We start from the raw sequence: 12,680 nt of genomic DNA on the forward strand, positions 1-12,680 counted from the left end.
AAAGAAAAGAAAAAGAAAAAAAAAGAAATAGCTATTCATCTGCTGGGAGTAAAGAACATGAAGTCACTGACGAGTCTAGTTGGGTGTGTCTTTTCTAGCTAGGTGGGGGTGATATACTGCTCATGGATGCTTAAACATGGGTCTTGGATTCAGAGAGATGCCTTTGTAACCAAAGTACTCATGCAGTGGGTAATTGATTTGTTTGATTCATCTTGTTTGTTCTTATACAAGTTCTCACTGTGTATCCCTGGCAGGCCTGGAGCTCACTATGTTGGTGACAGACTTACAGTTCCATGACTCTCTCTTTCAAGTGCTGGGATAAAAGATGTGTGCCATCATAACCAGCTTGATTAGTTTTGTTTTTAGTTATGTCTGTGTGTATCAATGTGTGCACATTTGAGAGTGCAGGCACCTGTGGCCACCAGAAGAGGGCATCAAGATTCCCTGCAGCTGCAGTTAATGATAGTTGAGAGTTGCTTGACATGGGTGCTAGGAACTCAGTTGTGCTCTTCTGCAGTAAGAACTCTGGCTCCTGGCTGATGAGCCAGCTCTTCAGTCTGGAAACTATGATCTTGATCATGTTTAAGCTCAGACTTGACTTCAATTTTTTTTCTAAAATAGAATTTGATTACTGAGTTTAAAAAAAAAAGTCTTTTAGTATCAAGGAAGCATATTAAAGGACTTGTACTTCAGTGTGATCAGTGCTTAGAGCCAGCTTAGGAGTGTAGGAGGTGGTGTTGCGCCCTACCCCACAGGTAGGTTCAGTGATGAGCGTAGGATAAGGTGAGCGATTGCTTGGAGCATCTTGCTCTCTTGATAAGTTAGAGGTTGAACAGATGAGTGATCTCTTGATCCTTCCTGTTGTAGGTCACTCTCCACGACATGATCCTGAAAAACATTGAGAAAATCAAACGGCCCCGGAGCAGCAATGCAGAGACACTGTACTGAGGCCAGGGCCAGGGCCAGGGGACTTTGTGAGTCTGGCTCAAGACCGACATTGCCTTGGTTTGTTACCTGACTATCGTGATGGGGAAACTGGCTGGAAATAGTAATCACACCTCTCTGTTTTTAGTTAGAGTCTAATGAAACTCTCATCTAGTTCTGTGACGTGTTTACCTCTTTTTTCAGGCCTCAGGAACTCTTCTATCTCCTTCCCCAACACCCCCACCCAGCCTGTCCTAATTTCTGGAGAACTCCAGGTTTGTGCAACATACTGGCACAAGACTAATTGTGGGTTGTTTTTTTTTCCCTTCTCTCCCTCTTTCCCTGTTTTAGGTTTTGTGTTTTCTTCCTTTTGATGATTAGTTGGTTAAAAGCTGGAGGACTATAGGGAAAGTGTTAGGTGTCTTTTAGGAACGGGGAGTGGAGGTGGAAGGAACATCTCTTCTTGTCACAAGGCTAGTGTCTCTTGTTTCTGTGGGACTTTGGGTCCTCCCTGCCTGCCCTGGTGATGCCTTAGGGCTTTCCACCTACATCCATCCCACCCTGAGCCCGACCGTGGGGAGGGATACCCTAGGCCTTCACCTGCATCCCTGCAGCTTCTTTTGGATGTTTTTATAACTGGGGTTTTCACATGCACATGTGTACACATGTACACACACATAGGGACATGTATACATGCTTCCAGCTCCATTATAGATTGTATCTTCCTTCCTGCACCACCACCCCCTCAAGCCCCTTCACATACAAGCACCTCAGCAGATGATAGTTTTCTTAGTCATCCACCCAGGCAAAAGTCCCAGGCCTACCCTCTTCTGATAATGTAGCCGTTGGTGCCAGGGTAAGTTGAAGGAGAACCGAGAGCTGAGCAGCAGAGGGCTCATGAAGGCCTTCCCTCTGTGACTCAGGTTCTTTTTGGTATTATGCAAAAGCTGGTCTTCTGGCCCCGACTTGCCCTTCTCCTAGGCTAGCGTGTGCGCTGGCCAGGGAGTGGTCAGCTATGAGGTCCAGAGGCTGCTGCTCCTCGCTATGCTTTCCCTTTGGGAAATATTTCTCGTATTTATAGTATTGTGCTTCCAGGGAAAGCAGTAATTTCATGTGTATATGTGTGTGTGCACATACACACGTGCACATGTGTGTGTGTTCGTGTGTGTATAAATATGCTGCGAAGGTCAAACCCATAGAAGAGTTGCCTCCTCTCTTGAATCTTCCAGAGATATCACTTGTTAAAACGTTTGTATTAACCCCACCAGCCCCCAGCTTTTTAAGTGAGAGTTGGTCTCTGCAGTTAACCTGCCAGTAACTCTCGGTGTCTGTTTGACTTTTATTCCTCTCCGTCTTCCAATCTCCAATCATATTTCCACCTGGGATGCATCACTTTCACTCCCAGCATTCTATAGGAAAGGAGTCAGGATGCTCTCTTCCCATGAATAGTACTCAGTAACAAACCAATCGCATTTTCGTTGGGCAGTACACCTACCCACCCTCAGATCCCTGCCAGCTGAACCCCTTCCCTCCTCCCTCCATGTGTTTCTCAGTTTTCCTTTTTGTCTGATTGTTCCTTTGCCCCTCCTTCCTTGGATTGTAATGTAAAATTCTTTTACCATGTCAAGAAATTATTAAAAATACAGGTACTTTGACCTCTTTCTAAAACTGCAGACAGTGGTGCCATACTCTGGTGACTGAGGGACATAAGGGACATACATGGTGGTCACACATGAGCATTCAGACACCCATCTTCACAGTCACTCTGGCCGGTCTCTTGTGTGAACTTGCTAGATGAACTGCTTTGTTTCTCTTCATGGTGGCAAGAACTAAGCTGAGGAGCTGGAAGGAGGTGGTTCCTGTTGTGTGTGAAAGCTGCCTGTCTTCAGCAGATCCCAGGTCTTTCCCGGTGATACCCTGAGCTGCCAGCAGAGGCTGCTGTGGTTACGTGTGGGCAAGGCATCTAGTCCTTTTCCTCTTTACTAGCTTGCCTCTCTATGTACTGCTTCAACTTTTTTGACGGAACTCCTGGTACTGGTTTATAATGACCCAAAGTGCCCATAGGAAGCTTACATCCCTCTGAAATAACATGTCCTCACTTAGCTCCTGACAGTGAGACTCTCATTGTCTCCAGGAAGGGGGGAGGCATTCTGTCCAGAGCTTAGAGCCACTAGCTAACAGCTCTGCCTGCCTGCCTGCCTGCCTGCCCGCCCGCCCGCCCCCAGGGTTACTAAGCACTTACTGTGCATGACTACATTTTAATCGAAAGCAATCTATAGAGTACTTTTATGCATTTTTACATATTCATTCACTTTTGTTTGTTTTGTTTTGTCAAGACAGTTTTCTCTGTGTAGCTCTGGCTGTCCTAGGGACCAGGCTGGCCTTGCACTCAACAGAGATCTCCTTGTCTCCTGAGTGCTGGGATTAAAGGCATGTAGTACCACTGCCTAGCTGTAGTGCCATTACCTGGCGGTGCTTTTTACTTTTTTTATTTTTTTTTATTTTTTTTTGGTTTTTTGAGACAGGGTTTCTCTCTGTAGCCCCGGCTGTCCCGGTACTCACTCTGTAGACCAGGCTGGCCTCGAACTCGGAAATCCGCCTGCCTCTGCCTCCCAAGTGCTAGGATTAAAGGCGTGCGCCACCACTGCCCGGCTTGCTTTTTACTTTTTAAGGAAGGGAGGGTATCACCTAGGTTAACCTATATATAATTTACTATGTAGCTTAGTTGGCCCTGAACTCACAGAACTCCTGAGTGTTGGTGTTATCAATATAAATGACCATACCCCATGTGCCTTCATAGGAAGAAACTCAGGATAAGTAGTTCCTTTAAGGCTACACAACTTGGACTGGATCATTGTATAGACCTGAACACAAAGCTCAAACTCAACCAGTCTTTTCACTGACTGGTTAGAAGAAGACCTGTGTTTCCCAAGTCAGGCACTCACTTTATTAGGTCCCGGGCAGAGCTGACTGCTCCCTCCTAAGTTGGGCAGTGGATCCAGGAACTGTGGGTTGGAGTGCAATTCTGCTGGGAGTTGTTTGTTTTGCTTTTAGTACTTGTGTGGTGCACTCCTTTGAGTGTGTATCAACACTACCTTCTCAGGTAGTTTGGCACCATTACCCACCTCATGCCTTCTCATCTGGTCTAAATGATGAAATTTAGTAGTTAGTGACCATTGGCAGTCAAAGTTTAGGGACAGGAGCAAGCTGTGTAGGTGGAAGTAATGTCTCAGCCAGACACAGGACAGAAAATTGGAACAGAACTATTTAAAGCAAGACCAGAAATTTCCTGTCCAGCCCACAGGGTGGAGTTTTAGTCCATTCCTCTCCATCATCCTGAATATAAGCCTGCCTTGATGTCAGAAACAGAAAAGAGCTAGTAGGACTGGTGCAGCTCAGCATCAGCCATGAGTTCCAAGGTGCTGCTGGTACTTCTGGTGCTGTCTTTCCTTACTGCCTTTGTTCTGGCCTGTGTCTTGCTGACCAGGCAAGGCAGTTCCAGCCAGTCTCCTCAATGCCCTTCCACACCTCCCAGAATTCATCCCTGGACACACCCTAGCCAGAGCCAGCTGTTTGCAGACCTGAGCCCAGAGGAGCTGACAGCTGTGATGAGCTTTCTGACCAAGCACCTGGGGCCAGGGCTGGTGGATGCTGCCCAGGCTCGACCTTCGGACAACTGTGTCTTCTCAGTAGAGTTGCAGCTGCCTGCCAAGGCTGCAGCCCTGGCCCACCTGGACAGAGGGGGGCCCCCACCTGTGCGGGAGGCACTGGCCGTCATCTTCTTTGGTGGACAGCCTAAGCCCAATGTGAGTGAGCTGGTGGTGGGGCCCCTGCCTCACCCCTCCTACATGCGGGATGTGACTGTGGAGCGCCATGGTGGCCCCCTGCCCTACTACCGGCGCCCCATGCAGAAAGCTGAGTTTGTTCAGATATGGAGGCATTTGAAAGAAATGGAGCTACCAAAGGCACCCACCTTTCTGGCTTCTGTCTTGAACTACAATGGCTCCACCTTGGCACCTCTGCATTCTACTGCTAGTGGCTTCCATGCAGGCGACCGGGCTACCTGGATAGCCCTCTACCATAACATCTCGGGTCTTGGAGTATTTCTTCACCCTGTAGGGCTGGAGCTACTGTTGGACCACGGGGCCCTGGACCCTGCCCTCTGGGTAGTCCGACAGGTCTTCTACCTTGGGCATTATTATGCAGACTTGGCCCAGTTGGAAAGGGAGTTTAAAGCTGGCCGCCTAGAAGTGATTCCGGTCCCTCTACCCACACCAAATGGAGCTTCCTCCCTGAGGGCTAGAGTCACTCCAGACCCTCCTCTTCTTCCTCTTCAGTTCTCACTCCAGGGTCCCCAGTATAACATACAGGCAAACTCAGTGATATCTCCCCTCTGGACATTTACCTTTGGTCATGGGGTGTTCAGTGGCTTAAGAATTTTTGATATTCGGTTCAAGGGTGAGCGTGTGGCTTATGAAGTCAGTGTCCAGGAGTGTCTGACAGTTTATGGTGCTGATTCCCCCAAAACAATGACGACCCGGTACTTGGACAGCAGCTATGGGCTTGGTCAAAACAGCCGAGCCTTGGTTCGAGGGGTGGATTGCCCCTATCAAGCCACAATGGTGGACATCCATGTACTGGTGGGCACAGGGTCAGTCCGGCTGCTCCCAGGGGCTGTGTGTGTATTTGAGGAGGCCCAGGGGCTACCCCTTCGAAGGCATCACAATGGCATTGGGGGTCATTTCTATGGTGGTTTGGCCAGTTCAAGCCTTGTGGTCAGGTCGGTATCATCAGTGGGCAACTATGACTACATCTGGGACTTTATGCTGCACCCAAATGGGGCACTTGAAGCTCGTGTCCATGCCACAGGCTATATCAACACAGCTTTCCTGAGTGGAGGAGCTGAAAGTCTCCTCTTTGGCAACCGTGTGGGGGAAAGAGTGCTGGGAGCGGTGCACACACATGCTTTCCACTTCAAACTGGACCTCGACGTGGCAGGTGAGTTCTTAGGTTGAGGCTTGAAAGTTGGGAGTGGGGTGCAGGGCAGGAAGTCCCCAGATCAAGGAGTGATCTCTGAAAGGTTTAGAGGGCCATCTAACCCCTCTGGGTATGGGAAGGGAGAGAGGAGAGTCTTGAGAGCAGCTGCAGTCGAAGGGGAAAGCGGTTCTCTTGCCAGTTCCTACCCTCTGACCCCCTCCCTCCAGATTTGCAGTTGTAAAGCTAGTTTAAGTAAAATGACTACCTGGCTGCCTTAGCCTTGAGGGACCCTCTGGGGAAATGGATTTACTCTGAGGGAACTGAATGGAGCTAGAGGCCGGGCACTTGTTACTTGAGCTTAGGGTAGGTGGAGGGGCAGGGAACTGAGCAGAAGTAACCAGAAGTCTGAGTGAAGTGCTTTCAGTAGGGTGGGGATGTGTGTTGTAGGTGGGGAGGGGCTGGGGTATCTCTGCAGTTAGTGCTGCTTAAGCTGTGTGGAGAAGGCCACCCTATCCTTTCATCACTGTGAACTGTCTACTATTATGGCAAGTCTGCGATAGGCTGGCTGCAAGTATGGAGGACAGAAAACAAGCTCATAAAAACACAGACATGGACCCAGAAAGAAGCAAAATCCAGCAGACCTCCGTTTTACATTGGGGAAACTAAGGAAGGCAGGGGAGATGAGACCTGGAAGTGGCTGTCCAAGTGTGATGTCTGTGTCTTGTGAAATTCTGTCTTGAGTATGAAGTCCTGGTATGAGCACACTGCACACTGTACTTGTGCTTGGGTTTTGTTTTGTTTTGTTTTGTTTTGTGGGGGTAGAGAGGGTTAGGAAAAGTAAGACAAACATAGTGGCAATAGATTCTAGTCTAACCTGAGTACTGTGAATCTCCAATTGGAAAATTATCTTCAACAGCTCTGGACATTAAAGAGCCAAGCTATCAGTTACTAGGTTTATAGTGTGTGCATTGTGGTTACATTTCAGGGAACCAAATGTCCTGACCCTCAAGAACGTGATGAAGTACTGTGTTGGGTGGTGCAGGGTTTGGGTGCAGTGGGATTTAAGAAGCTCTTGGGTGATGGAAAGCTATGAATCATACTTTTGAAAGAGATGGTCACTAGTGTCCCCTGCGCTGAGTGCTGGAGTCCTAGAGCTGGGATGAGTGTACAGGGGCTGGGGAAAGGACTTGAGTTTTCCAGGTCAATTCAAGACAAGTCTCATAGTCGGGAGTGTTCTAGTCAGCATGTGTGGTTTTCTGTGTATTGAGCAGAGCCATAAAACAGCATTAGTTATATTTGCTGTAGAGATTTAGAAAGTGGGAATTAGAAGAAAACCCTTGTAAGGCCTACTGGGTAGGCTAATGCTGATAGAACCTTCTGCAAGAGCAGAAACATTTTGTATTTAGCCACATGTGTCTGCCAAGCAGTTTGCTTGCTTGCTTTGATTGATTGCTTGATTGATTGATGGAACATTTTGTATCTAGCTGTATGTGGCTTCCAAGCAGTTTGTTTGCTTATTTGTTTATTTGAGGCTGGGTTTCACTGTATAGTAGACAGTCTTTGGACTCCCTTTTATTTATTTGCCTGTCTGTCTATTTATTTGTTTATTTATTTTAAGACAGAGTCTCCTTGTTTAGCTCTGATTACCTTGGAGGTCTCTCTATGTAGATCAGTTTGGCCTTGACTTTGCAGTCATCTCCTGCTCCTGCCTCCCAAGTGCTGGATTGCAGGTATGTACGATTATGCCTAGCAATACTGAGCTCTTTAAATATAGCTACTGCTCTTGGAGAGCCACATTTTTAATATAAATAGCCACACATGACTGATGGTTATCCTATTGAAATATGGTAGGTTTGAAAAGCCAGGCTAGCACTTGCCCAGATTCATCCTCCCAGCACAGGATGTTCCCTGATGCCTTTGGCCAGGCCAGTGCTTTAGGCACCCAGGGATCCTGTCTCAGCAACCTCACCTGGTGTAGAACTCTCCCTTTCCTTAACCTGACAGGTTTGAAAAACTGGGTGGTAGCTGAAGATGTGGTCTTTAAACCTGTAGCAGCCCCCTGGAACCCAGAGCTTCAGCTACAGCGCCCACAGCTGACCAGGCAGGTCCTGAGCAGGGAGGACCTGGCTGCATTTCCCTGGGGGAGCCCTCTTCCTCGATACCTTTACCTGGCTACCAACCAGACCAATGCCTGGGGTCACCAGCGAGGGTACCGAATCCAGATCCACAGCCCTCCTGGTGTGCATGTACCTTTGGAGAGCGACGTGGAGAGGGCTCTCAGCTGGGGGAGGTGAGGAGGACCCTGAGAATGGGGGGTGAGGGAAGCCCTGTCCCCCTCAGCACTCACACATCCTGGACCTGCCTTCAAATTCAAACATCTCGGGGATGGGAAATGGTATCAATCTGATCCAAGGGATTCTAGGCTTGTAAAGCTCTCTGATTTTTTTTTTTTTTTCCAACACTGCCTTTCTACAATTCCTGGCCAGATACCAGCTTGTGGTGACCCAGAGGAAGGAGGCAGAGCCCCACAGCAGCAGCATCTATTACCAGAATGACATGCGGACCCCGACTATGGTCTTTGCTGACTTCATCAACAATGAAACCCTTTTAGGAGAGGTTGGTAGGTTTAGAGATAACGGGAGAAAGCCATCTCTTCCTGATGTCTTGGCTGTCCAGCCTCTGTCCAATACAGGTTATCCTTACTAGGGGGAAATTAGTCACAGCAGGGGCACCCTGCCCAGCCTAATAATCTACACAGGTTATTAGATATTCATTCGGTATAGGGGTATAGGAATGCGTCTGGCAGCTGCAGAAGCCAGGCTGAGGCTGGAGGTTGGGAAATGGCAGCTAAGAGGTGATTCTTGGCCTCCAACTCTTCTCTCCTCCTACAGGATCTGGTGGCTTGGGTGACAGCCAGTTTTCTGCACATCCCCCATGCTGAGGACATCCCCAACACAGTGACTGTGGGAAACAGAGTAGGCTTCTTGCTCCGACCCTACAATTTCTTCAATGAAGATCCCTCTATCTTCTCCCCTGGCAGTGTGTACTTTGAGAGGGACCAGGATGCCGGGCTCTGTAGCATCAACCCTGTGGCCTGCACCCAACAACTGGCAGACTGTGTCCCCAACCTGCCCTCCTTTTCCTATGAAGGCTTATAGGCCTGAGGCTGTGGCAAGACCCCAGGATAGGAGGATGGAATGTGGGCTGGAGAGATGGCTCAGTGGTTAAGAGCACTGGCTGCTCTTCCAGAGGTCCTGAGTTCAATTCCCAGCAACCTCATGGTGGCTCACAACCATTTGTAATGGGATCTGATGCCCTCTTCTGGTGTGTCTAAAGACAGCTATAGTGTACTCATATAAATAAAATAAATCTTAAAAAAAAAAAAAAAAAGGATGGGATGCACACACTCCTCTGTTCTGTCCCTGTTTTTATCACCTGCCCCCCAGGTTCCCATCCTCTGTTCCTTAGAAAGCAGTCTTTCTGCGCTAAAGACCTGGGCATCCCCTGTGGGTTGATTCTTGCTTCCTGCCTGTCTTTTGTATTTGTTTCTATTTGAGACAGGGTCTTTCTGTGTGGCCCTGGCTGTCCTGGATTTTGCTATGAGGACAAGGTTGGCTTCAACTCACAGAGATCTGCCTGCCTCTGCCTCCAGACTACTGGAATTAAAGATATGCACTACAACCCCTGGCTTCTGCTAGTTATTGAAATGATAATTTATTTTTTTTAAAAAAAAAAGTGTTTTGGAATACTCAAATACCAAAAGTTCTATCATTTCAAAACTCACTAGTGTTCACAGTATCAAACCAGGCTTCTTGTGTGTGTGTGTGTGTGTGTGTGTGTGTGTGTGTGTGTGTGTATCTAGAAGGAATGGCTGTTAAATGTACATTGATAATAAAATGGTTTGCAAAACTTATACTTGAGTTTATTCTACTTGGCTTTTTTAAAACATGTAGAACTTTATCCCAGGAGGATATCAAGGACTCTGGCCAAGGAAATTAGTAAGAGCCACAGGGCGGGGGCAGGGAGGGTAGGTAAGCCTGGCCAAGGAATCTTTTTGGAAAAGAGACTAGAAGGAGGGGGGTGGTTTCCTTGGCAAGACAATATTTCATGGTAAATGTAAAGAAAACATCCAGCCTTCATAAGGTGGGAGCTGGGGAAGAAGTCTGCGGGCACAGGGCTGTGGGGCAGACCCAGTTACTTTCTGGCAGTGGATTTCCATACACAGACTGGATCCTTCCCCCTCCCCTCAACCCTAGCTCTCCCCAACCCCAACCCTGACCCAGAGAGCACTCTGACTTGGAAGCTGGAGCACAGTGCCATGTAAGGTCTGTGGATATCAGCTGCAGCCAGCTCAGATCCGCCTCCCAACCCTGGCTCCTGCTTCCCTGCTCCTTCCCATCCTGGCAAAAGCGTCAGGCTAGGAAGAAGCTCTGCTATTGCCTAGCGCCTGGAAGACCCCAGCCAACAGGAGTCCATTTCTGTCCATCCTCAAGGAACAATGACCCAGAAGACCACCCTGGTGCTCCTTTCCCTGGCTGTCATCACCATCTTTGCTTTGGTTTGTGTCTTGCTAGCTGGCAGGAGCGGAGATGGGGGCGGACTGAGCCAACCTCTTCATTGCCCCTCCGTTCTTCCTAGTGTCCAGCCCCGGACACACCCTAGCCAGAGCCAGCTGTTTGCAGACCTGAGCCCAGAGGAGCTGACAGCTGTGATGAGCTTTCTGACCAAGCACCTGGGGCCAGGGCTGGTGGATGCTGCCCAGGCTCGACCTTCGGACAACTGTGTCTTCTCAGTAGAGTTGCAGCTGCCTGCCAAGGCTGCAGCCCTGGCCCACCTGGACAGAGGGGGGCCCCCACCTGTGCGGGAGGCACTGGCCGTCATCTTCTTTGGTGGACAGCCTAAGCCCAATGTGAGTGAGCTGGTGGTGGGGCCCCTGCCTCACCCCTCCTACATGCGGGATGTGACTGTGGAGCGCCATGGTGGCCCCCTGCCCTACTACCGGCGTCCTGTGTTGGGCAGAGAGTATCGGGATATCGAGGAGATGATCTTCCACAGAGAGCTGCCCCGAGCTTCTGGACTCCTCCATCACTGTTGCTTCTACAAACACCAGGGACAGAATCTGCTAAAAATGACTACAGCCCCCCGTGGCTTGCAATCAGGGGACCGGGCTACCTGGTTTGGCTTATATTACAATCTCTCAGGGGCTGGGTTTTACCCTCAACCCATTGGCTTGGAGCTTCTGATAGATCACAAGGCCCTGGATCCCGCCCTGTGGACCATCCAGAAAGTATTCTATCAAGGCCGTTATTATGAGAGTCTGACTCAGCTGGAGGACCAGTTTGAGGCTGGCCTGGTGAATGTGGTATTGGTCCCAAACAATGGTACAGGTGGGTCCTGGTCTCTAAAGTCCTCAGTGCCACCAGGCCCAGCTCCTCCTCTGCAGTTCCATCCTCAGGGACCCCGGTTCAGTGTCCAGGGGAGTCAAGTGACTTCCTCCTTGTGGGCTTTTTCTTTTGGACTTGGAGCTTTCAGTGGCCCAAGGATCTTTGATATCCGCTTTCAAGGGGAGAGGGTGGCCTATGAAATTAGTGTCCAGGAGGCCATAGCCCTGTATGGTGGAAATTCCCCAGCATCAATGTCAACCTGCTATATGGATGGTAGCTTTGGCATTGGCAAATACTCTACCCCACTGACCCGTGGGGTAGACTGTCCTTACCTCGCCACCTATGTGGACTGGCACTTCCTTCTGGAGTCTCAGACCCCCAAGACACTACGTGATGCATTTTGTGTGTTTGAACAGAACCAGGGCCTCCCACTCCGGCGGCACCACTCAGATTTCTACTCCCACTATTTTGGGGGTGTTGCGGAGACGGTGCTTGTGGTCAGATCCGTGTCTACCTTGCTCAATTATGACTATGTATGGGACATGGTCTTCCACCCCAATGGGGCTATAGAAATCAAATTCCACGCCACGGGCTATATCAGCTCAGCTTTCTTCTTCGGTGCTGGTGAGAAGTTTGGGAACCGAGTTGCGGAGCACACGCTGGGCACGGTGCACACCCACAGTGCTCACTTCAAAGTGGATCTGGATGTGGCAGGTAAGGCATCATGTAGGTTACTCACAAAAGAAAGATTGGCGGGGGTGGGGGTGGTGGCTAACGCTTCACTTCGGTCTGGCTGGGAGAGAAGAGGCTGTTGAGTTTTATTTGGATCTTAAGCTTCCTTCAAAGTTGCCAGATTCTATCCATGACCTCCTTACAACTACGACATCTTGGGAAATGGCTAACCCCAGGGAGAAGGCTAGGTCTGGCTTCCTGGGGTCTCTTGAGTTTATGTGGGCCTCTGTTCAAGCAAGCAGCTGTTTGCTTTCCAACTCGGCTCTGTCCGGCCTGTGGTTGCAGTGCTGGAAGATGTGTTTGGGCCTGCAAAGTCCCTGGGCATGCAAGCCAGTCTTGGAAGAAGCATTGCTCTCCATTTCCTTGGGAGAGAGGCCCTCCTCTTCCCTGATCTCTTTCTGGGCACTGTTCCCTTCGGTGCAGGGTACCCTGGATACTGTGGAGAGCGGAGAGTTCCAGCTGGCTCCTGGAGTTTGTGATCACAGAGATAGCTGAGGCTCCAAGATTTCCTGAAGATCATCTTTGTCTTTTTTCTTCCCTACATTGAGCCATCACTCGGAGTTTTGTTTGTTTGTTTGTTTGTTTTCTATTCTGACTATGAAATCTCTCAAAACTCTTACTAGGTCAAAGTGTTACCCCTGCCCGTTAGGCCACTTTTTTTTT

General features: G+C 49.3%; 3 protein-coding genes across 5 annotated transcripts in view; all 3 read left to right on the top strand.

Annotated features, from left to right (window-relative positions):
• Positions 1-2,597, top strand: part of Psme3 (proteasome activator subunit 3) — a 7,659-nt gene extending 5,062 nt beyond the window's left edge. For both annotated transcript variants that reach the window (XM_031352903.1, XM_031352902.1), the window contains exon 11: positions 868-2,597. In XM_031352903.1, coding sequence (XP_031208763.1) covers positions 868-948 — 81 coding nt within the window. In that variant the 3' untranslated portion in view covers positions 949-2,597. The remainder of the gene's footprint in view (positions 1-867) is intronic.
• Positions 2,598-3,554: 957 nt separating this feature from the next.
• Positions 3,555-9,282, top strand: Aoc2 (amine oxidase copper containing 2). Of its 2 annotated transcripts, none has more exons than XM_031353811.1 (4): positions 3,555-5,922; positions 7,906-8,191; positions 8,388-8,517; positions 8,793-9,282. In XM_031353811.1, exons 1-4 carry the CDS (start codon positions 4,332-4,334, stop codon positions 9,057-9,059), a joined length of 2,274 nt encoding a protein of 757 aa, XP_031209671.1. In that variant the 5' UTR covers positions 3,555-4,331; the 3' UTR covers positions 9,060-9,282. The 2 variants fall into 2 exon arrangements, with proteins under 2 accessions (XP_031209671.1, XP_031209672.1); XM_031353812.1 differs by having other exon boundaries at positions 8,388-8,521; positions 8,793-8,974.
• Positions 9,283-10,095: 813 nt separating this feature from the next.
• The window catches only part of Aoc3 (amine oxidase copper containing 3), a 6,434-nt gene continuing 3,849 nt past the window's right edge, over positions 10,096-12,680 (top strand). Inside the window, exon 1 of the mRNA XM_031351556.1 lies at positions 10,096-11,999. Coding sequence (XP_031207416.1) covers positions 10,400-11,999 — 1,600 coding nt within the window. The 5' untranslated portion in view covers positions 10,096-10,399. The remainder of the gene's footprint in view (positions 12,000-12,680) is intronic.

Source organism: Mastomys coucha, unplaced genomic scaffold (assembly GCF_008632895.1).
Source record: "Mastomys coucha isolate ucsf_1 unplaced genomic scaffold, UCSF_Mcou_1 pScaffold5, whole genome shotgun sequence".
Classification (NCBI taxonomy): Eukaryota; Metazoa; Chordata; class Mammalia; order Rodentia; family Muridae; genus Mastomys; species Mastomys coucha.

Bases quoted from the DNA above. Each gene is read 5' to 3' on its own strand.
- Aoc2 (XM_031353811.1), top strand. From the start codon at position 4,332: ATGAGTTCCAAGGTGCTGCTGGTACTTCTGGTGCTGTCTTTCCTTACT. The intron at 8,192-8,387 runs GTGAGGAGGACC...ATTCCTGGCCAG, and splicing joins AGGGCTCTCAGCTGGGGGAG to ATACCAGCTTGTGGTGACCC. The intron at 8,518-8,792 runs GTTGGTAGGTTT...CTCCTCCTACAG, and splicing joins ATGAAACCCTTTTAGGAGAG to GATCTGGTGGCTTGGGTGAC.